The sequence below is a fragment of the Pristis pectinata genome, chromosome 3 (assembly GCF_009764475.1).
Source record: "Pristis pectinata isolate sPriPec2 chromosome 3, sPriPec2.1.pri, whole genome shotgun sequence".
Lineage (NCBI taxonomy): Eukaryota > Metazoa > Chordata > Chondrichthyes > Rhinopristiformes > Pristidae > Pristis > Pristis pectinata.
The window spans coordinates 76922513-76946321 of NC_067407.1; the positions used below are offsets into that span (position 1 = coordinate 76922513).

Here is a 23809-nt window from a genome sequence, read left to right on the forward strand (position 1 = left end):
TACTCAATGCCCTGACTAATGAAGACCAGTGTGCCAAATGCCGCCTTCACCACCTCATCTACCTGTGATGCCGCTTTCAGGGAACTATGTAATTGGACTCCTAGGTTCCTCTGTTCCACAACACTCCCCAGGGCCTGACCATTCATTGTTCAAGTCCTACCCTGGTTTGACTTCCCAAAGTGCAACACTTCAAACTCATCCAAATTGAAAGTCATTTGCCAGTCTTCATACCACTTACCTACCCTGTAATTTTTGATAACCCTCTTCACTGTCTATAATACCACATATTTTAGTATCATCTGCAAACTTATTAACCATGCCTTGTATACTCACATCCAAATCGTTTATATAAACAACAAAGGTCCCAGCACCAAGCCCCGTGGCACACCACTAGACACAGGCCTCCAGTCGAAGAAACAATCACCATCGTCACACTCTACTTCCTACCATTGAGCCAATTATGAATCCAATTAGCTATCTCTCCCTGGATCTCATGCAATCTACCCTACCATGTGGACCTTGTCAAAGCCCTTGCTAAAATCCAATGTTCAACACCCTACCCTCATCTATCCTCTTAGTTCTTTCTTCAAAGAACTCTAAGAAATTTGTCAGAGTTTTTGTTTTAAAGAAAAACTTAAGGCACTAGAACAGCTGATGTACTACTTTAGTAATATAATAGTAATATAAAGCAGTTGTTCTTGATAAATTGTGTACTGTTGAATATGAAGGATGCATTATTGGGGCAAGTGGCATTTTTCTTCTTTATTCGTCCATTGTCAGTAAAAATACACTCTTGAAAAGTGAGGTTCATTACTTTGTCTAACAAATTGTTTTATTGTAAATCCTCAGAGGATGATTTTTTTTCACAGCTTTGCATGATTGATGATGCTTGACATTACTATCATTTGTGAGACTTTGTTCTGCGGTTCTGCAGTTTTTTGTACACATAATTAAATCTTAAAATCAAAGTTTGGTCAGTGACACATTAGCTTCAAAAAAATCTTCAAATATTTCAAGTGAAATTTCTTTTATTTTCTTTCCTCAATGCCTGCACTTCTTGTCCTCTGATTCAACCTGCACCTGAATTCTTCTTGCTTCTGATGTCAATACCTTCATTTCTCTTCAAAAATCCTCTGTATATCTAAATATCCTCAACTTGTATGCATGGTCGCACCCTCGGCCTTGTTACTTCACATGACCTTTATTCTAATTGTAACTAAGATTGATAAGGTAATTTGATAATTTCCTTGTTTTGCTGTTATCTTTTTTTCAGCTTTCAACCCCAATTATTTTGATGTGCACCATAGAAGATCACATCTTATCACGGCATGTTCACACTCCCGTCAATCTAGATTCTTGCCCACAATTTATTGGGACATTTTTACAGATACCATGCCATTGAATCATGCACACTGATACTTTGTTCCTGTTTAAACCCTCTCATCTCATTATTCCCCATAGCTTACCCCTCTTCTCCAATCCCTTCACTCCTAGGGATCCTGGCTTGAACATCTTTGGGATTGGGAAGAACTAATTTAACCATCCCTTGTCAGATTTAACTGGACCAGAGTGAGTGTTATTTAATCCATTGCTAAAGTGTATAACTACTTTAAACAGAAATGTAAAGATAATTCCAGGTTCTCTTCACCATCACAAATCGTTTTATAAAACCATTTTTGTCTCTGCCTTCCACAGCAGAGTGAGATGCTTTTGGGCTTTTCTTGTCCCAAAAATCAAGTCTTTCAATTGATTTAATTTATTTCTTAATTGTGTAGTTGGATTCTATCCCATCTCCTACATTGCTTTTTCTAAATTCCTCTTATCAAAGGAACTGGAAGTATATCCAGTTCCTAGGAACTAGAAGTATACCCACTTCCAGTTCCCTTGATCCCATTCCAACCAAACTGTTGACCATACAACTTTCCTTCCAGATTAGTTGTTACACTCATGCCATTAAAGTGTCAGGCAATAACCATATCCATCAGCGAAAAGTGATCTGCACTTGAAATTCAATGGCATCATCACTACAAGCTCCCCACCATTTCCGGGGGTGGAGGCGGAAAACGTGTGGAGGGTGTTAGTGAGTGTTATTTAATTCGTTGCTAAAGCAGATAACTATTCAAAGATATTCCAGGAATGCAAAGATAATTCCGGGCTCTGTTCATCATCACAAACCATTTTATTAGATAATCAAAAATTTCTTACATGAAAACTGAAGCTATTGTCTTTGGTCCCCATGACAAACTCAGTTTCCACCCATTTCTGTCCCAGAAAGTGAACTGAAGCAAAGTAACTTTTGACCACAGATCTGCTTGGTAATTAAATACCTCATTCCACCTACGTAACATCCCTTCCTCAGCTCATCTGCTGAAATTCTCATCCATGTCTTTATTAACTCTAGACTTGTCCATTCCTGTGCTATTCATAAACATGTGCTCATCTGAGACTCTGCTTCCTGTATGTTGCTTAGATTCTCATCTATCCATCTATCATATCCATGCTTGCTGATCTACACTGGCTCCCATTCTGACATCAGCTTGGTTATAAAATTATTTATGTTTTCAATTCTCTCCATGTTCTCCTATCTCCTATTGTTACATCCTTTTTCAGTACTTCAACTATTGGAAATCTCTGTAGTCCTAAAGTTATGACTTCTTGCACAGTCCAAATTATAATTTAAATTATTTCATTGTTGGTAGTCACGTCTTCAGCTGTCTTGGCCTGAAGCTCAGAAATTCCTGATGCAGAGTTTCAACCCAAAACTTTGCCAACTCCACCTCCCCCACCACAGATGTTGCAGTGTCTTGTGTCTATCAGAAATTCCTTCCCTTAACCTCCCTACCTCTCCCTCTCCTTTTAAGTTGCTCCTTATCTCCTAGACCCAGCCTTGGTCATCTGATCTAATATCTCTTCCCATAGCTCTGTATAAAATTTCATCAATTTTAATATTCCTATTACATCAAGAGCATACTATAAGCACAGGATTTTTCATTTTGAAATTGATACAATTTTTCCAAATATCCTTAATTTTATATATGTCAGAAAAATGTTCCGTGTTAGAAAGTAAATAGTGCATTAATTTTTATTGGTGGTAGAAAGGTGCTTCCTGTTCAATCCACACCCCCACCCCAATGAGTTGTTCATAAAAGACATTTCTACCATTTGTGAAAGTTAATTTGAATTCTCTACCTTCTGTTTCTTTCCTGTTGAAAATGTAATTGTTTTGCTCCTTTTATTTCAGTTTTTAAAATTAAAAAATAAGCTGAGCAAATAGGCTCAGTTTTGAGGTTGTTGACCTATGCCCAGCATATATTTCACTGAAATGTGTTCTATTTATAGTGTGCTGGTGTTTAAGTGCACTCTTGTGTGCGTCAACAGTGCGTCCGTTTCCTTTCTTGTGGAATGCAAGGATGATTGTTTTCAAAGAAGCTTATTGTTCAGTCCTAATTCAGAACTATTTGTAGTAGGGCTTGGCAATTGGGGGTCTTGGGGTGTTATTAAGTATTAAATTTCCTGGATAAAGCTTTGAAGCCACTAATAAATGTTTAAAGATATAACTTATTTGTTCAGCTAATTGACATTAGTTTACAAATTATGCCAAATGAGAACAGGTAAACATAAGTATTGCATGTAAAATCATTAATCTCATTTCCTGATTGTTGAATCAGTAGTTGTGTTTAAAAAAACTTTCTGTTTGAAGAAAATGAATTGTGTGTTATGGTGTCCTGCCCTTCTAATTTAAGGATACCATGAGGAAAGTGAGCTATATTTAATCACTACATGTATTTCAAACTTCAATTTAGAGGAGATACACTGATGTGAGAAATCAAAATTCAAATACATGGAAATCTAAAATATGTTGTTGTTGAACTTGCAAGATAAATGCCGATTAAATACAAAACTTATTTAAAATTTCTTAAATATTTCTTCAAGATCTAAATCTCTGTTCCAGTTTCCCCAATCCTGCACTGGACTTTGCTAGTACTGAGAGATTGAAAAGTGTTGGTTTTCAGAGGGACCTGGGTGTTCTTGTACGTAAATCACTGAAGGTTAATAAAGCAAGCACTTAGGAAGGCAAAGAGCACTTGGCTTGTATTACAAGAGAATTTAAGTACAAAAGGAAAGACATCTTGCTCCAATTATATAAGGCCCCTGTTGAGACTGCATCTGCAATATTATGTACCGGTGTGGTCTCCCTATCTAAGGAAAGATATATGTGCGGCAGAGGAAATCTAATAAAAGGCCACCAGATTGACTCCTGAGATGGTGTATTTGTTGTATGCAGAGAGATTAAGCAGTCTGATTAAGCATTTCTGGAGTTTAGAAGAATGATGGTAATCTCACAGAAATGTTCAAAATTCTTAGACTGATGGCGTGGAACACCTCCTCTGAATTTATTGTTATCTGTTCAAATTCTCCTTTACACCTTCCCTGTTTGCTTGGACACCTGCTCTAAATAAAAACTTCTGTTCAGTTCAATTATCAGTACTTCCAAGCCATAGCTGTCTAACCATTAGCCCTGTACCCACAGCATTTCTACGGCTATTGATCTGCTGAGTGAAATGCTTGTCCCTCATTTGAAACACTGGTCCTGATTAAAACCATTGTCCTACCTGGGTGGTTCCCTGGTAGAATTCTCAACTGTGTCTCCTTGTATCTAAGGGGTGTAACCTTGAATGGAAATGACAGACAGTTGGTGACCTTGATCTTGAGTAGAAAATTGAAGTTGGGGTGACCTGCTTCCACTTCAGTGCTGTAAATTCTGAAGTGGCTGTAAGTGAGAACTGTGGGTTGTACTTGATGATGTCAGTGGGTGGAATGTTTGGTGTCATGAGTTATTCTTTTGCTATTTGCACATGGCCTCCCTATACCCCCATCACAGCTCAAACAAATCCGTGCTTACCTGAGTGCTCCATTTCTATTTATGACAATTAAGGGCAGGGAATTCCATGAGTCAGGAAGGATGTTACTTTTTTTTCAAGGAAATTTTGAAAATATCCTTGAAGCACTTTATCTGTTCCAGAACTGTCTTGCTGCATCAGAGCTTAAGAGTGCTTGTTTGGGAGCCTAATGCGGAAATATTTTGCTGCCGTATTGGGTCTGCAGCAGGATGTACTTCCAATAGGGGAAGTGCAATGAACATAAACCAGTTTGATTTCTGGGATGGCAGATTTGTCATATGTGGAGGGATTAAGCAAAATGAGTTAAGATGAACAAGAAATTATCTTATTGAAAAGTACAAAACACTGAAAGTTGACGTTTTCCCTGGCTGGGGTGTCTAGGGGTTATAATAAGGGGCTGACCATTTGGGACAGAGATGAAAAGAACTTTTTTGATCCAAATGGTAATGAATCTTTAGAATTCTCTATCTAATCACTGTGAGTGTACAGGACAGTGAAACAAAGGTTTTTAGATATTTAGAGAATCAAAGGATAATGGTTGGTGTGGAAAATTAAACTGAGGTAAAAGATTAGTCATGATCTTTTTGAATCATAGAGCAGACAGGAGTCATTGATTGGCTAGCTACTACTATTTCGTTTGTTCTTAATGTGGAAAATTTCTCGGGTACCTTGTGTTAACAAAAAGCATGACAATTCCATCTGCTAAATAACCAGCCATGTAGTCTATTCTCAGTATTCAGTAAATTTATGCAAGGTGTCATTGACAGTGGTATCCAAACATATGGACCAAAGAGCTGAATTCCAGGGGTGAGATGAGAGTGATTTGTCTCTGACATCAAAGCAACGTTTGATCAGTTATAGCCTCTAGGAGCCCTGATTTTAAAAACTTGACAGTTGCATTAAGGGGAAAGCTCGTGGAAGGATTCATATCTCGCATGAAGAAGATGGTTATGGCTGTTGGAGGTCAATCATCCATCACAGTACATCTCTGCAGGAGTTTCTTAGGACAGAGTCCTTGATTCAACCATCTTCAGTTGCTTTATCAATGTCTTTCCATCATAAGGTCAGAAGTGGTAATGTTTCTTTGATGACGGCACAATGTTCAACTCTATTTCCAACTTCTCAGAAAATGAAGCAGCAAACATTCAGGCATGGACTGATAAATGACAAGAAACATTCACACTGCAAGACTGCCTGACAGTAAACATCTCCCACAACAGAGTGGGACCACTTACCCTTGACATTCAGTGGCATACCCATCAACATCCTGAGGGTCACAGTTGACCGAAAACATGACTGACTAGCTACATACTATGAGTATGAGAGTGGGTCAGAGATTTGGATATCCTCTGGACAGTGACTAGCCTTCTGCCGTCCCAAAATATTTCCATCATGTAGGTGGCTAGAGTGAAGACTGTGATGTAATATCCTCCACTTACCTGAATGTATTCAGCCTCAACATATAGAAACTTAATATCAACCACCCTAAACATTTGTTATCTCCAGTACCTTTTACAAAGTGCACTGTAACTCGCCTAGGCCGCTCCAGATGGCACCTGCTAAAGCCATGACCTCTGTCATCAAGAACAAGAGCTTCAGGCACATGCATACTCCACCATTTGCGTGTCCACCTCCAAGTTGCATACCACCCTGACTTAGAAGTACATCACTGTTTTTTCATCATCACTGAATCTAAATCCTGGACTTCCCTCTCCAACCGCTTGCTGGGAGTATCTTAACCAGAAGGACAGCAGCGGTTCAAGAAGATGGTTCACCACCACTGACTCAAAGGCATTAAAGGGATGGACAGACAAGGACGTCCAGATCCTGAAAAAGAAGAACAAATAAATCCATTTCTGCTCTTTCTGTAGCATAAAGCACCTCTAATTAATGACATGTATGATTATGTCAAAGTTAATCTCTCCCTTTTCTTCCTTTTAAGCTTTCTGTATCATACTATCTTCCTCCAACACTCTGCCAATATCATCCAGCTGGTAGGCAGCATTCTTCCGCTAGGCAGCATTCTTCCATTCTCATCTATTCAGATAGAGCCAGTGATGTTACTTCTGGTGTTCTATGATGGCATGCTTTTGGTCCCTTCCTATTTCTTCATGCTATTCTTTGACAGCATTGCCTAGAGTCAGTTTACACTGATGACACTTAGTTTTTTCTCAGCACTACCTCCCTTCTCTCCACTTTTTCTAAATTGTCAGATTGTTCATTCAACATCATTACTGCTGAGCAGAAATTTCTTCCAATATTGGGAAGACAAAAGTGCCCATTATAAACTCCATTCTGTAGCCACCAACACCATTCCATTCCCTAGCAGTTACCTGCAAATAAAACATACAATTTGCAACCTTTCATGTCATATTCAATTCCCAAGTTGAATTTCTAACTTTCTATCCATGCAAACTCAAGACTACCTATTTTGCCTTCGAAACATTGGTCAACAGCAGCCTTGCCTCATCTTAGCTGTTACTGAAAACACATCAAGCTTTTGTTTTTGCTACATTAAAGGAGCTTTGTAAATTGAGGTTGTTATCATTGAAAAGAATACTTGATCCTGTGTTCAAAGATTCTCCAAACTCCCCAAATGTCAGGGAAAACAAACCTAATAGAACACATTGATTGTGACATCACAGCTTATTAAAACTGCCTGTAGCCCTCTTAGAGTGTTAAGTGACATGCTTATATCTACATTTTGTAAGGTCATACATATCACTTACCTGGGAAGTTGTAAAAAATAAGCACATTGGTAACATTAAAATGAAGGCTTTGATTCAGTGCAGCCTACTCATCAAGTTCAACTTTCTTTCAACTTTGTCAAGCAAATCCTTCCACACTGAAGTTGGTATTATCTGCTAAAATGCTGCAGTCTGATTTCAGAATTACAAAATTGAATCTGGCATGATTTCGGCAATAGGGCCAAGTGTTGCCTTCTTAAGGAAGATGCTCATTAGAACAGCTCATCACAACTGAGATAAACTTCTTCCAGCTGAATCAAGGAACTTTATTCTCTGAAAGCACAGAATATTCAGAGGATTATAACAACAGGCAAGCGTTTTGGTTTACCAATTTTTAAACAATTGATGTGATTACTGGTTCATTGGGTCTCTGGTCTGAAGTTCAAGAACTCAAAGAACAGTCACACTGGGGCTAATGCTACATCCAAGAAAAGGGTTTGTTTCAAGAGAGTATGTCCTCAAGAACTTTTCTCCATGGGATGAAAAGTTCCACAAGTATCCCTGTTCTATTTGAAATAATTTGATGCAGACAAGGTTAATCATCTATGTGGGATACAGTGAGCAATGATAGCATAGATCTGACTGGATGAAGATTATCTCTCTCTCTTCAGATAGGCTATGCTCCTATAATTTCTCCAAAAAATAAATAACTAGTTATGATACCCACTGGATTCACCATTTGTAAAATTTGGAGTCTGTTGAGAAAATATTGGCTGTGGCAGAAGGAAAACTGTCAATCTGAAGGAAGAACAACCACCAGAGGGACTTTGGCTGTACCTTTTTTTTATGCAATCCCCTTCCAAATGAGTTGACTACATTGAAAGATCTTGGACAGAAGTCACCAGAATTATTCCTGAGTTAGGATTCAATGCTTCATTGAGAGATTTGCAAACCTGAATTTTTCACTGGGGAATCTAAGCTTTTCAGAGTTAAAAATATAAGCAAACTACTTGACATAAACTATGAATGCAGAACCAGAGGTTTGAAGTTAACCAAATAAGCCTAAAGCATGGGAGAAACTCTTTCCTATGATGTAGCAAACGAGGAACAGTCATTTTGTCAAAATGATCAATATCATTCATTCAGATAAGCCAAATAAAATATCTGGTTATGGGATTTAAGATGAAAATTTGTTTCCATGAGCAGTTGTAAATATGCAGGGACGTATGGAGGGCAATGCCTTTGAATTGATCTTGTAGATATTACCTTTTTTTTCTGTTTAACTCCAAAGATCTGGAATGATTTACTTTAAAATTTGATAATAAGTAGACGTGGCAGAGTCCATGATAGGTGATATGTGTAACTTCTGTGGTAGGACAATTGACTGAAGGTTTAGTGTTTACAAAGCAAATAAAGCATTACATATTTGCAGCACAAGGGAAAACCATGGCACTGCATATTAACATATACTATGTACACAGTATGTTTACCAGAGGTTCATCCTCACTCATCCTGCGCCCCCTTCCAGTAACATTTTTTTTATCCTGCCAGACTCTGGTAGTGCACATTTAAAATTCAGTGATGCAAAGGAAAGTTCTACCAAGCGCAACACTCTGGACGTTTGAATGGTTCCAGTGCTAAGTTCATTTTGAGCCAACCAAGTGGACACCTGGTGCAGATACCAACTGCATGAAATGCCACATTTGGCATGTGCAAATCAAAGTTGACCATTGGGGACTTTCTGGCACCGCAATGTTCGGAGTTCTGCAGATGGCATTAAATCAGTTCAAAAGGTAAACTGACATGCTTATGAAAACATATATCTGCTGTTTTGATTTGCAGAGCTCGCTGGGCGGTTCGGTAGTTTCTGGTGCCACTCTGGTCAAACTACCATAGACACGAGACCTGAACAAAGATGTCCACTGCGCTGTCATTTTACAAATCAGACGTCCACTTTGTGTTGTTGCTGCAGGAAGTCAGGCAGGCCGGCAGCCCTGAAATCATAAAGGTAGGCGTTAAGCAGCAGTGGCATCTTGTGAGGCAAAGGCACATAAACTAGGAAGAAAAGGAACTGACAAAAAAATTTGAGGAATCACAAAATGCCATACGGCATTTCTCAGCATCTTTTAGACATGCACACGCAAGCAAACTGCGCAATTAATCTGTACATTTTCTAAATTTGATTATCATTTTGGAAAGTATGTGACAAGCTAGCTGAAAAATTGAGAGTTCTTCATTTGAATGATTTAGCCACTCATCTGTTCAGGTGGATCATTGTATGTTTAGAGAAGGCAGGTTTAATGAATTGTTTATTGGTTGCATTATCTTCAGCAGAGGCAGGCAGGTAGTATTACAAAAATGAAATTGAAAGCTGGAAGGATAAGAGAAGTGCTTGTTCAAAAGGTTTTTAAATACATAAGTTGGAATAAGAATATCTTGGAGGTGCTAAATGGGGAAAATGTTTCCCCTTGGGCTTTGTTGGCTTTTGTTCATTGTTGTATAGAGCAGAACAAATACAAATTGTAGAAGTGTTGGGCTAATATTTACTTGACGATACTTTCACAAAATATATTCTACTTAATGTTGCAAGAAGAACTACTTTGTTTTGTTGCTATTGTTAATTTTAATTTGTAATGCTGGCTCTGCTTAATAAATTGATAGCAATTCGGTAATATATGTATCTTTGTACTTTACTTTCCACTGAAGAAATGCTTGGTTAGTCCTACATTCTTCTATTTTTCATCATGCTCTCCCATCTCCAAAGTATTAAGTGAATGCTATAAACAAAATTTATGATTCACATGCTCATAGGAAAAGATAATATGTACTGCTTTGATATTTAATATCTGCACTGGTGTTGTATTGCAGACACTTAAATGGCATAAGGAATAAAATGCACAAGAAAATGGATAAAGTGCATTATATGTGAATGCACTGGCAAATGGTCAATGTTTTACTTTTTGGAATTAATGGATCTTTTGAGACATCATATAATGGAAATAATAAACCAAAATATTTTGAAGTAGGCTTTTTGCTGTCACAAATTACTACATCTTTTGTTTTCAGGAAAGAAAGATAATTGCAAAAGTTATATAAAGGGATCCATGTTCAAAATACTTTTTATTTTTTCTAGATCCAAACTTTGTTAGGACGTTCCTCACAACATATCGTTCCTTCTGCAAGCCTCAGGAGTTGCTTAGTCTTTTAATTGAAAGGTATGTTACTGAATTATTTTGTGCTGCAATTCGTTATCTGAATGTTGGGGAATAGTAAAAGAAATATAGCTGCACAAAGCCAGGAGCTTTAATAAAATCGAAGATTTTAAAAAATAATTTGAATTGTTAAATTATATAAATGATGCATCATTTCTGAAAGCTTCAAATCTTGTATGCTAAGAAGAAAACTGGCAACTTAGAAGCTGGGGAAAGAGCTATTGCTAATATTTGTTTGCTCGCAAATATCTTGGATTGTAGAGCATTGCTGTTGGTATTTGCTGGTATTAATATAATGTCTGGTTTATTTTCCATAAGCTGTCTCTAAAGTGCTTTCTTTATCAGGTTATGTAGTTACAGATAATTGTATCTAAGCTTTAGGCCAAAGTTTAGACAGATACCACTTTTACTGCATTTAGAATGCTTTGTACTGTCTGGATTGCAGACAGTTATGGATCAGGAAAACTCTTCTACGACAGTGACTTTTGGTCCACCTTGGAGGTAACCAATATCACAGTCATGTAAGGATTTCAGGTGATGTGAAACCGCTGTCAGTCTCTTCGTATCTTATTCAACCTCATCTCTTTTATTCCTGACCTTTGTATTTGGTTACACACTTCCCGTTTCTTTTACCACACTTTTTTTCAGTCTGTGTCTCAATAACCCATTTGTTATTTTGTTTCATTTTTTATTCAATCTGTTCACCTCCTTCTGTTTCTGTGATAGTTGTACAATTTTCCTGTTGTATAGAGCAGAACAAATCTCTAGCAGAATAAAAAGCAGCATCTTGCAGCATAGTAATTGGGAGAATGACCAAGAGAATCCAGAGAAAATGGGAAGTGGAAAAAGAGCAGTTATGAGAGATGCTGATAATGAATTTTTCTTGTCTCATTTGAGATAGGCTAGGTTCTGGAATGAAGTAATATGGGTGGTGTGGAAGGTCATCTAATTCGGAAAATTTGCCAGGAATTTTGCCTTGGGCGGGAGGGAGAATTATTGTGACGGATGGAGAAGTTTCATAATGAGAATTAAAAATACATTTTGAACTATTTGTATATTTTTGTGAAATTCAGCATTTCATGTGATCTTCTGGCTGCACAGGTGGTGGGTGAGGAACATTCATGGTGGTTTGAACTTGGTAGAATTTTGTAGAGGTAGAATTTTGTAGAGCTAGAAAACATTGTGTTGATAATATGGAATACACTTCCACAGAGTGGCTGCGACAAATAATATAAATGAACTTAAAGATAAACAATAGCAGAAAATAGTGAGAAAGGAATAGAAGGATATGTTGATATGGTGAGGTGAAATAAGATGGGAGAAGGCTTGTGCAAAGCAAAGACTGTTGGTCCTAATGACTCATTTCTCGGCTGTAAAAGTATAATATAATTCAAGAAGTTTGTATTCTTTGATTCACAAGTGCAGAAGGAAACAACACAATCGGTGATGAGAAAGAAAGCTGATAAACTACAGTGATGCTGTGCATATTGTTTGCTGGGGATAAATGCAGTGGTGAAATTCAGTTTAATTTATGTTTAGCTTATAATTTTACTGAGTTTGCCATTTGGGTAAGGTACTAAATGAATAGCAACATACTTTGGATGTACACATTTTGATTTCATGTGTACTGCATTTAATGTCAGATTTGAGATTCCAGAGCCAGAGCCCACTGAAGCTGATCGGAAAGCTTTGGAGCACGGTGACCAACCTCTTAGTGCGGAATTGAAACGGTTTAGGAAAGAATACGTTCAACCTGTGCAGCTTAGGTGAGTAGCATTTTGTAATACTATTCGACTTCCTAGTTGCTTGTATGTTGTCCTTCAATGACGTGTTTGCAAACATACATAGGTCCCTTTGAACATTATACAATCTCTCACCATTTCACAAGTACTCTGGCTTTTCTGTAATGTGCTGCAAAGCATAACCTCACATTTTTAATTTATATTCCACCTGCTATGTTCTTGCCCATTCACCCAGCCTGTCCATATCCTCTTGAAGCCTGTTTCCATCCTCCACTGTACTCACAATCCTGCCTAGTTTGGTATAATCAGCAAACTTGAAAATATTACATTCGGTCCCTTCACCACATTGTTGATACAGATTGTGAGTAGCTGTGGCGTAAAATCCATGCGTTAGCTCAGTAGTCACATCCCACCAACCAGAGAATAATCTGTTTAGTCCCATTCTGCTTGTTCAACAACTCTCAATCCATGTCAGTATATAACTCACAACCTATTGAAAGCACTCTGAAATTTAAATCCAATGGTTCCCTTTATCTATTCTGATCACATTTTCAAAGAATTCCAATAGTCAAACATAATTTCCCTTTTCTACATCCACACTGACTCTGCTCAATCCTGTTATTATTTTCTTGGTGTTTTGTTATTACATCATTCGTTATAGATGCCAGCACTTTCCTAACTCCTGACTTTTAGGTTAACAGATTGGTTTTCTCTCCCTTTCCTTTCTTAAAAAAATAGGGTTACCCTTCAGTCCACAGGAATAATTCCAGAATCTGTAGAATTTTGGAGATAACCTGAGCATCCACTGTGTGTAAACCCACATCTTTCAAAACTCTGGGATGTAGATCATCAGTTCCTCGGGAGTTATCAGCTTCCAGGCTCGCCAACTTCTCTATTCTATATTTTTTGCCAAATAATTCCTTCACTTCCTCAGTTCTCCCATTATAAATCCTGCTGTCTGTGCAAGAAACTGGCATTTGTCCCTGTTAGTCTATGCAGTCTGTCTGGAAAATTGACTTGCAAACATACGTAGTTACCAATGGGCTTGTTTCTATCACCATGAATTAATTTTCCAATTTTCTCTTTTAGAGATTGAATTAATATTTGTGCATTTGGTTTAAGCAAAATTTGCTCATTTTTGCAAACATTTAATACCTATCTAGTTCATTAATGGAAATTAATGATGTCCATATTTCAAGGCTTCAGGTTTCTTACTCAGCATGGAAATCTCAGTTGCAATCAATGGAGCTAGCATATAGCCATCCCACTGAATTGGCGGCTCATAATTCAGAATTTATTGCTTCTACTTTTGAAAGGCTAAAGATGTTTGTGTAGCATTACTTGTGTGTTTTGTGTCTGGTGATGCTTGCCATTTTGTGATACAAAATTTAAATTGCTTTCAATTCTTTCACAATGTTATCTTGTAACAGATGTCCCAACTGATCAGATTTTGTGCCAGCTTTCAAAAGCTTTAGCTTGTTGGAATTTCATGTTGTTTCTTCTTTATTTGTGGCATTAGTAACCAGTGTTTCGTCTCAGGTAAGCTGGAGGTCTATCCACAGAGTACTTGACATGGAACTTTTGAGTTCATCATAATCGATGTGTTTGTATTTTCAGGTTAGCTTTTGGGACGTTAGAACTTGGGACTATTATTTACAACTTCCTCATAGACAAGAAGACTCATTTCTGTAAACCTCTTAAGAGATAAAAAGGAAATCCATTGGGATTAATTAAAGCTATCCACAATGGTCAATTGTTCAGCTGTTTAGTACATAAAAATGTAGCAGTATGATCTTACATAGAGGTCATAGGGATTCAGCTGATAAATGGAGAAATATGTAATACTATTTTTCTTATGTCAGTAGCATTATCAGTTAGTTAAAATTGAAGAAACCCCCAGTCAAATTTCATCAATTATGCTGGTTCATCATAGATTGAGAAGCCATATATCTGGTCTATAGCTGGAACTTATGGAATATCTAAAAATCCAATGCAAGCTAAATGGTCCTATTTTTGTGGCACAGGGCAATACTTTTAATGTTATCTGGTCATATTTTTGAATTCTTTGTGCTTCTAATAAGAGCTCTGGTTTAGTACATAACTCGAATTACTACTATATATTGGTGCATACATACGCATTGTATTATGTAAATTGTACATAAATTTGGAGAGTTGCAATTTGTTTAACTTGACTAACATAATTGAGGTGGCTTATTCATTGCACTTTGTTATGCTGACCAGCCATCAACTTAACAATGGTTCTAAAATTCACTTGAAAGGATTGCTCAAAAATATGTTTGTAGTTCTATTTATAAAATGAAATTGGGAAAGGTACGCAGTTAAAACTACTTACAGTTGAGGCAACTATTGAAACTCTATAAGATGCTTGAGAAGAGTGTTGTATTAGTGAGACATAGATATTAGATACCGCGAGCATTCCATACTTGAAATCCTTTAGCAACACTGAAAGATCATGCATCTGGTATTGCATTGCATTAGCTTTGCACTTAGTTGCCACAGAGATTAATGAAGTATGACTTCCTTCCAACATGTTACATATAAATATTTTAGAATATATTAAAGTTGAAAGCAGTAGGAGTCAACTTTTTTTCCTATGTAAATCCATCATGTTTTACAAATTATGCCAGTTTTTGTACACTTGAGTGGAATATTGTGAAATAATAAATTTATTCTAGTTAGCTGAATAATGAGAAGTGGGTAAAATTCCAAAACTTACTTTCTAATTTTTTTTATTGCATTCTTTAAGAGTTCTGAATGTTTGTCGTCACTGGGTGGAACATCATTTCTATGACTTCGAAAGAGATGCAGAGTTGTTATATCGTCTAGAAGAATTCATTGGGACAGTTAGAGGTGAGATACCCTAAAGTTACCAAACATCTCCAACTAGAAAATGTCTGCAAAGATAACATAATATTGTTAATAAAGGCTAATTACAGTAACTCCCCTCGTGTTTGTGATGCAGGTAAAGCCATGAAGAAATGGGTTGAATCTATCAGTAAAATCATTCTGAGGAAAAAACAGGCACAAGCAAATGGACCATCGCATGCTATTACATTTCAAAGTTCACCCCCGTCTATTGAATGGCACATAACTAAAGTTGACCAAATTGAAGCATTTGACTTGTTAACTTTGCATCCAATAGAAATTGCAAGGCAGCTAACATTATTAGAATCTGATCTTTACAGGTAAAAAGTTTTCTAATGCTGCTGTTGAATATGCCTGATCTCAGAGTTAGAAACACTTTATTATGAACAAATAAGCAACATTAGATTTTACTGAGTAAGGTTTTAATACAAGATTTTCTTAATATGGGTACAGCTGTATGGTTGAACCTTCAAAGGAATAATTGTTTATGTTTTGCTGAAAAGCTCATTTCCATAATTACAAAATATAATTAAGGACACTTTTACTGAAATATTGATAATTCAAGTCAGTCTAGAAGAACCTAATAATACTGTAAATGCTTAAAATTGATTCAATAATGTTTTTCAGATTATATATGTGAGATGAATTCAAGGGCAGAATGCACTGATGTTATCTGCTTTTTGCTTCAATAGTGGCTGTTTTCGGTTTAATAGAGCATTAAAGTAAAAACCAACTATTCTCTAGACAAGGAATTTGCTTAAGAAATTCATTATGTAATTCACTAATAATGCTGTAAATTGATGAATTTATAATTAAAACATTTGTCATTTGAAATGAATTGATAAAGTTTGAACTGCTTATTAATACTTGATTTTAATTATGTGGTCATATCTTTCAAAATATCTGGCAAGATATTTGGCAGGCTTCACATAACCATAAAAATAATTAATGCATTTGTGAATCTGGACTTTAGAGCTGTTCAGCCATCAGAACTGGTAGGAAGTGTGTGGACAAAGGATGACAAAGAAATAAACTCTTCAAACCTCTTGAAGATGATACGGCACACTACCAATCTCACTTTATGGTTTGAAAAGTAAGGAATCTACGTGTTTGATTACAGTTTGATAAAGTGGCAATACATACAACACAGTTCAATACTGAAATCAAACTAGGCAGAATTTTTTTTTAACAGTACAGCCAATGCATTTTGGGCAAATGTCATTTGACCCAAAAAGATTCCATTGCTGTACTAATTTGGAACAAGTATAATTCTTAGTGCTGTATAAATCCTTTTAATTTTATCCTGATTATAATATAGTTATACTTCATCAAATCGTAAACATATTTTAAATTGTGTTTTTAATTTGGTTAAATATGTAATATAAATTAAGTAGTCAGCCCTTTGTTTTCACCAAATAAAATTACATTAGGCTTGATCAAAAGATGTTCAGTTATTTAAATTGTATGCATGCACCATGAAAAACAGAGCTTACAGATCAATTTGGAGGGCTAAGTCTATCAGTACACACTGCAGCTGGACTGGAGTCCAGCAGTAGGAACTGTTCTTGGAGAAGCACCTCTTAGATTCTGCATTACCTTGTTGCAGGATTTGAGACCCCATTGATTTCAATGGGATTATTTGGTGAAGATTTAGGAGACAAAGGGAGGTAATTTATTTGATTTTTAATCACTTTGCTTTAGCTTAATGTTTTTAATTATTTATGTATTTTAATGTAGTTTTAATTAATTTATTTACCTCCATTGTACTTCAAATTGCAATCAGTGCTGACTTTCACAGGTGACAAAGCTCTGGCATGGAACCGTCAGTTGCATTTGGTGTGGGACCTCTGCATTGCACTGCCCGAGGTCCATTCACAGTCTGGGCCATGCCACCGTACCCTAGGGTGCAGAGAACTAGTAACATAGACCCCTTGCTAATGATTCAGGTGAACACTAGTGTGGGTGGGTGGCTGGGGAATTGAACACCATGATCTGGCCTATATTCAGGCAACAGTTTCTCTGAAGGAGTTTGAGAGATTTGGATGTAGGTTGCAATAGGAATCTACTTCTGAAAACTTTAATTGTTGGAGAACAATTAAGCTATTAATTATCAGTCACATGCTGAAAAGAATATCATTTCTTGTCTTCCTGTGACATTATTAAATTTGGTGAAAGCTAAGGTTTCCAAGTTTTGAATGTATTAAATCAAAATGTTTCTTTTCTGTTGGAATGGATTTTATGTCATAAGTTTATAATTTTTCTTTAATTTTCAGATGCATAGTAGAAACCGAAAATTTGGAGGAAAGAATTGCAGTGGTCAGTCGAATAATTGAGATCCTACAGGTTTTCCAAGAACTAAACAATTTTAACGGTGTGCTGGAGGTAGTTAGTGCTATGAATTCATCTCCTGTCTATCGACTGGATCACACATTTGAGGTATGTGATTCAACCAAAGTTATAATGTGATATATAGAATTACATGAAAGCAGAAGACTACTCTGGATTAAATACAAGAAAAAGAGGAGAATGTGAATGACCATTTGCATTTCAATTATCACTGCACATAGCTCTCATATAGAAACTACACTCCTTTTATGGAAGAAAGGTATTCATATCCAGCTTCAAGTATTGAAATACAATTATTGACAAAGTATTCATCATGGGGTAGATTTCATTACAAAATACACTTTCAAGGCATGAACTTTTCTAATAGGTCTGCATGGTGCAATTAATGAGTAGGATCCCATTCTCAGAGAATAGAAATTTACAACGAGAAGTAGCAATCATTCGCTTTGAATATATGTCGTTGGTATTCTGAGGTTAAATGTGTAATTTGTTTTAACTCATACTACGTACATTTGAATTAGGAGCAGGAGTAAGCCCCTCAGCACTTGACCCTGCTCCACCCTTCAATGAGATCATTGCTGATCTGATTTAATCTCACCCTCATTCCTACCTAACTGAGTAACCTTTCAATCCCCTAGTTATCAAGAATCTGTCTAACTTTTCCTTAAAAATAATATTCAAAGACTACTCTGGATTAAATACAAGAAAAAGAGGAGAATGTGAATGACCATTTGCATTTCAATTATCACTGCACATAGCTCTCATATAGAAACTACACTCCTTTTATGGAAGAAAGGATTCATGATTCCAAAGATTCATGATCATCTGAGAGAAAAAAATTCACCTCATCCTCTATCATGTTAGTGACCCCTTATTTTTGAATGGTGACCTTTCATTAGTCCACTACCAAAACAGACGTTTATAAGCCATAAACCATCAAGTGCCCTCTCACTCTTCTAAACACCGGCAGTTATGATCCTTGCTTGTCCAGCTTTTACCACCCATACTTGTATTCCCCATGATTTTTTTAAATGTATATCTTGCAAAAATCAAGAATGCATTTTGTTATGATAATTTTGTATTCTGATTTTTTTTATATATGCATTCTGTGATGGAAAATGAAAGTTCATGCCCGTATCTCCCACAGAGCAAGTTTCCTCTCTCATTCATGGAATATATCATAAATTCAACATTTTTTGTGTTATTCCAATTATTGGAATACTTAGAACCCAGTTTGATTCAGTCATATATTACAAGACATTGGATTAAATTATACAAGAAGTAATTCACAAGATCATGATGGTACCCCAGTCAGCATCTTACAGCTGCCGCCTGCACCATGTTGTCTACTCACTAAATTTTTACACTCCCAATGTATTGCCTTGACACTTCTGCAGGTTGTGGGAAATAATGCCCCACCCTTGGACTATCCTAATGGCCTTTGCACCACTTAAGATGTCAGAAAGTTTTTTCACTACCACCAAATATTTAGAGACGTTTGGAAGTAGTTGGGAGGGGAAGGAAAGTAATTTTAAAAATATAGTAAGTATATTTAAAAGCTCATGGAACTTTTCTGATTAATTATAAACAAATATACTGTGAAATACATTTTTAAAAATGACCTTATTAAATGAAGGTTGGTGACCTTATTAAATGAGGGTATGGATGGAACTTGATGATGAGCCTCAATGATGGGACATGAATTACTGCTTATGATCCTCAGTATTTGGGCTTGAAGCCAACAGATGCTGAGTTAAATTATCTTTTCTGGAGATTTAGCTAATGTACTAGGAATTTTGCTGAAAACACCACTTTATGCACCATTTCATATTGGGAACCACTGCTGGCAGTGACAATAAAGATGGTGCATAAAGTCATTTGAAGTCGAGCATGAAGCTAAGAGCTGTTGCTGACCATTTATAAAATGTAATTATCCCATACATGAATTACGCCCCAAATTGTCACTGTGCTTAAGGTAAAGGAGATGGTGGAAAGAATTCAAGACGGCAATAAAAAATGGATTTTATTTACTTGTGGGAAAAGGTCAAAGCAATTAGTTTTCTGTTTGCTAAACAAGATAGATTTAACAAAGGGAAGAAATGACTTAAAGCCGTAAAATAGCAAAGGGATTGCATTTGGATCGAAATGTATTTTGTCCAATCAAGAAGCCGCAAGTTAACAATAGCTCGGGAAATATCTTCTTCATTCCAGGTCGTCCACATTTTCCATGTACGATGATACAGTACAGCAAATAATAAGTTGATGTATTCAAAAGACAATCACACTAGGTCCAAATTTGTAGATTTGGGTGAAAGAATATGGAAGTTGGTTGGATTAAATGCATTTTTCTCAATCCTACTTTCTCTTTGTTTGTATTATTTGCATTCATAGCAAATACCAAGTCGACAAAAGAAAATTTTGGAGGAAGCTCACGAATTGAGTGAAGATCACTATAAAAAGTATTTGGCTAAACTCAGATCTATTAATCCTCCATGTGTGCCTTTCTTTGGTAAGCTGATTTTTTTTTATTCCTTGATGTATGCAGACATTTTTGTGATTGTTTAGTAAACTGCAGCAATAGAATGGAAAAATTTCACATGAATCTTGTATTTCTTTTCATTTTTATCTGCAGAAGTTCTTTCTTCTGCTTTTTCTTTTCTCCTATATTAGAATAATATAGTGCGGACTTGCTGACTATTTTGAATTAGAGATCTAGCTTTGTGGAGATGGCAGAATGTTTCCAATGTGGGGAAATATGAGGTTACCCACTTTGGTGCTGCTGACTCACTGCTCCAGGGATCCAGATTTGATTCTGATCTCTAGTGCTGTCTGTGTGGAGTTTGCACATTCTCCCCATGATCGCATGGGTTTCTACCTGCTGCTGTAGTTTCCTCCTACATTACAATGATGTGCAGACAGTTAATAAGCTAATTATAAAAACTGTTTTAAAAGAAAAGATCAACTACAGCTTTTACTGCTCACAAAGCCCTGTCCCAAGTTTTGTTGGCTATCAAAGGTTGTGGGGAATGTTTCAATGGCAGGGCCTCTTCTTCATGATACCTAAGACTGCTGGGCTGTGGAATTTGAAAGGTCAGTGTGGTTGACCCTTCACATTCGGACATGATGTGGGAAGTCCATTTTGAGGGACCAGGCAATGTCTTTATCATTAGGTTAGCTGTGTTTTAAACAATCTTCATAGTTTGCTGATGATTATTTCTAATTTTAGTTGGGCCAGAAACTTTCAATGTTTAAAATTAATTTATTAACAGAGTAACTGACAACTTGCTTCATTATTTAGGAATATATTTGACAAACATTTTGAAGACTGAAGAAGGTAATCCTGATTTCCTGAAGAGACATGGCAGAGAGTTGATAAACTTCAGTAAGAGAAGGAAGGTTGCCGAAATAACAGGAGAGATCCAGCAATACCAAAACCAGCCATACTGCTTACGAGTAGAGCAAAACATTAAGGTCAGTCCTTTTTTTTAGAATGACCAAGAGAAGAGGGAAAATGCATCAATGCCTATTTTTATAAAAATAACTCAGTAAATAAATTATTCACCAATTGTTTTAATTCAGTGCCTTTTTCCTGTCTACTTCTAGAAAATATTTACACTCACATACTTTCTGCACTGAAGGAGGGACAGTCTGGACACTTGGTGCTCAGAATGCTCAAATTTATTCAATGTGCTGAAATTGAATACTTATTGCCGGGCAACCTTGTCATCTCATGTTTTTTATTTAAAAAAGCAATCCAAATGCTGGACAGTGGGTTTTTTTTCGTGTTTCAGGCAAGAACCAACAAAACTTTCCATGGATGAGGGACTTTGGGCAAGATAGATAAAAAATGTAGGTTAATCTTAACAGAATAAAGAAGTTTCTGGTGGAGTTTAATATTTCACTTTACAAACAAAAACTGGATGACAGCAGCTATTATTCCACTCTCATTTTTTTTGCAGTACATGCCAGCAAGAATTTGGATTGTTTAGGGTGATTGAATTAAACTGGAATAAAGTACAGTTTTAATATATTGTCCTGTCTAAATTGTCCATCAGAAATTTCGTTCAGGTACAAACTTGGAGAAGTGCCATGGCCTTCTGAAATTGATACTGGGTGAAAACACTGGATCCAATCATTCTTATGCGCCAGTTCTTTATAAATTTCTGAATCAAATCTTTAGCCCAACTAAGAGATTGGATAACATTTAAATAAGGATTAGTTGCATTGTTTTCCCTTCCAAGTACTTTTTTTTTTCTCCTCATTAATCCAAATCAGTCATCTCTCTTTTATCTGGGAGAGAAGTGCAGTGATAGAATCTGGGGGGAAGTGTGAGGAACATGGGGAGAATAAAAAATGGGATTACTGTAAATGGGTGCTTAATGGTCATTACAAACTCAGTGGACCAAAAGGCCTGTTCTATTCTGTATAATTATAAAACATATCAGCTGCAATTTTGGACAGATTTCTACATTTCTATTTTTAATTCATTTTCTTTTTTTAATAGAAGTTTTTTGAAAATTTAAATCCAATGGGAAACACTTTGGAGAAAGAATTTACAGATTACTTGTTCAATAAGTCTTTGGAAATAGAGCCACGGAATGCCAAGTCTTTACCTAGATTTGTAAGTATTTGTTCTCATATTTTATAAGTATAGTAACAGTGATTTCTGCATTAGGATACACAGGAAGACATTTCCCTTTTGGAGCACTGAGGGGGATCTTGGATGTGTCCCAGGAGGGTCTATATTTGAACACTCTTGTGATAAATGGGTCTTCCCTAGCCACCAATGAACTGATACCCCTTCAAGGTAAACCCTTTATTTCTTTTATCCTTCTTTTCCCCACCCCATCCTCAATTACAACTGGGTTTCCCACCTCTTATTCAAGGAACAAGTTCACTGGTCCTATTTCCCTGTACCATCTCCCTCACCACTTTTCAATGACCTGCTTAAAGGAATTCCACCCCCCCCCCCCCCCCCCCCCACTTCTTGCCTTGAATTCTTGGAAGGCCCCTGCTTCCTCTTTATACCCCCTAACACCACAGCCTGGGGGATTCCACTACTTCATCTCAACCTTATCCCCATCCACGCAACACAAAGAACAACCCCACAATGCCGCCTTCCACTTCCCGCCACCACAGCATTAATCAAGGATCTAAGATGACTGGTTTCCATTCTGGTTCTGTGACTTCTGAGTGGCTAATGAGGAAAATGTGGGAACTGCAGACTCCTGCACAGATGGTGCAGAAGGTGACTTACAGAGCAGGTAGGTGTGTATTTTGTGAAATGGTATGCTTGTTCTGCCACTTACTTAAGTCTTTTGTGAGCAACCAGTGCATGGATTCAAGTTTCACAATATCATTCTGAATGCTCCTTCTCCACAATGAGTGATCATGGACTAAAAGGTTCCCAGGAGTCAGCAGTGATGTTGCATTTCTTCAAAAGGATTTGAGCACATCCTGAATCTTTTCTTCTATCTGTTAATCCCTTCCCTAGACAGATCTCAGAATCAGGTGTCAGGCATGCGAGGGATTTTACCTGTCCAATGGAGGTAATAGAGTGTAACCAGCACTTCATTGCTGGGGGTGTTGGTCCAGAAGAGAACACTGATGTTGGTTCACTTATCCTTCAAGTGAATTTGGCAGGTTTTATGAAGACAGCCTTTATTATATATTTTTAGTGCCTTGAGTTGCCTGCTGCAGACAGTCAAGGTCTTAGAAGCATGTCGGAGTGCAGGGATTACTGCTGCCCAGCAGACCATAAACTTTGTGTCAGGTCCGAAGTTTTGATCTTCAACCACACTCTTCCTCAATCAAACAAAGGCTCTACTAATGCATTGAAAGTGTTGATAAATTTTTTCATCAATGTCTGTATTTATGAAGAGGTGCCTCCTGATGTGTGAAACGTGGTCCAAATTTTCCAGGGTCACTCTATGAACCTCAGTTGTCAGAGGAAGTTAGCTGACGATCTTTGACTTGCATATGTTGATTGGATAGCCCTTGCACTCATAAACTTCTGCGAATGAATTGACGATGGC

The 23809-nt window shown here is 36.9% G+C and overlaps 1 protein-coding gene across 2 annotated transcripts in view; it reads left to right on the top strand.

Moving 5' to 3' along the window:
• LOC127568181 (son of sevenless homolog 1) overlaps positions 1–23809 on the top strand; it is a 170576-nt gene that overhangs the window by 131245 nt on the left and 15522 nt on the right. For both annotated transcript variants that reach the window (XM_052011631.1, XM_052011632.1), the window contains exons 11-19: positions 10722–10803; positions 12444–12566; positions 15310–15413; positions 15526–15748; positions 16402–16521; positions 17702–17864; positions 20166–20283; positions 21073–21245; positions 22279–22395. In XM_052011631.1, the coding sequence (XP_051867591.1) occupies positions 10722–10803; positions 12444–12566; positions 15310–15413; positions 15526–15748; positions 16402–16521; positions 17702–17864; positions 20166–20283; positions 21073–21245; positions 22279–22395 (1223 nt within the window). The remainder of the gene's footprint in view (positions 1–10721; positions 10804–12443; positions 12567–15309; positions 15414–15525; positions 15749–16401; positions 16522–17701; positions 17865–20165; positions 20284–21072; positions 21246–22278; positions 22396–23809) is intronic.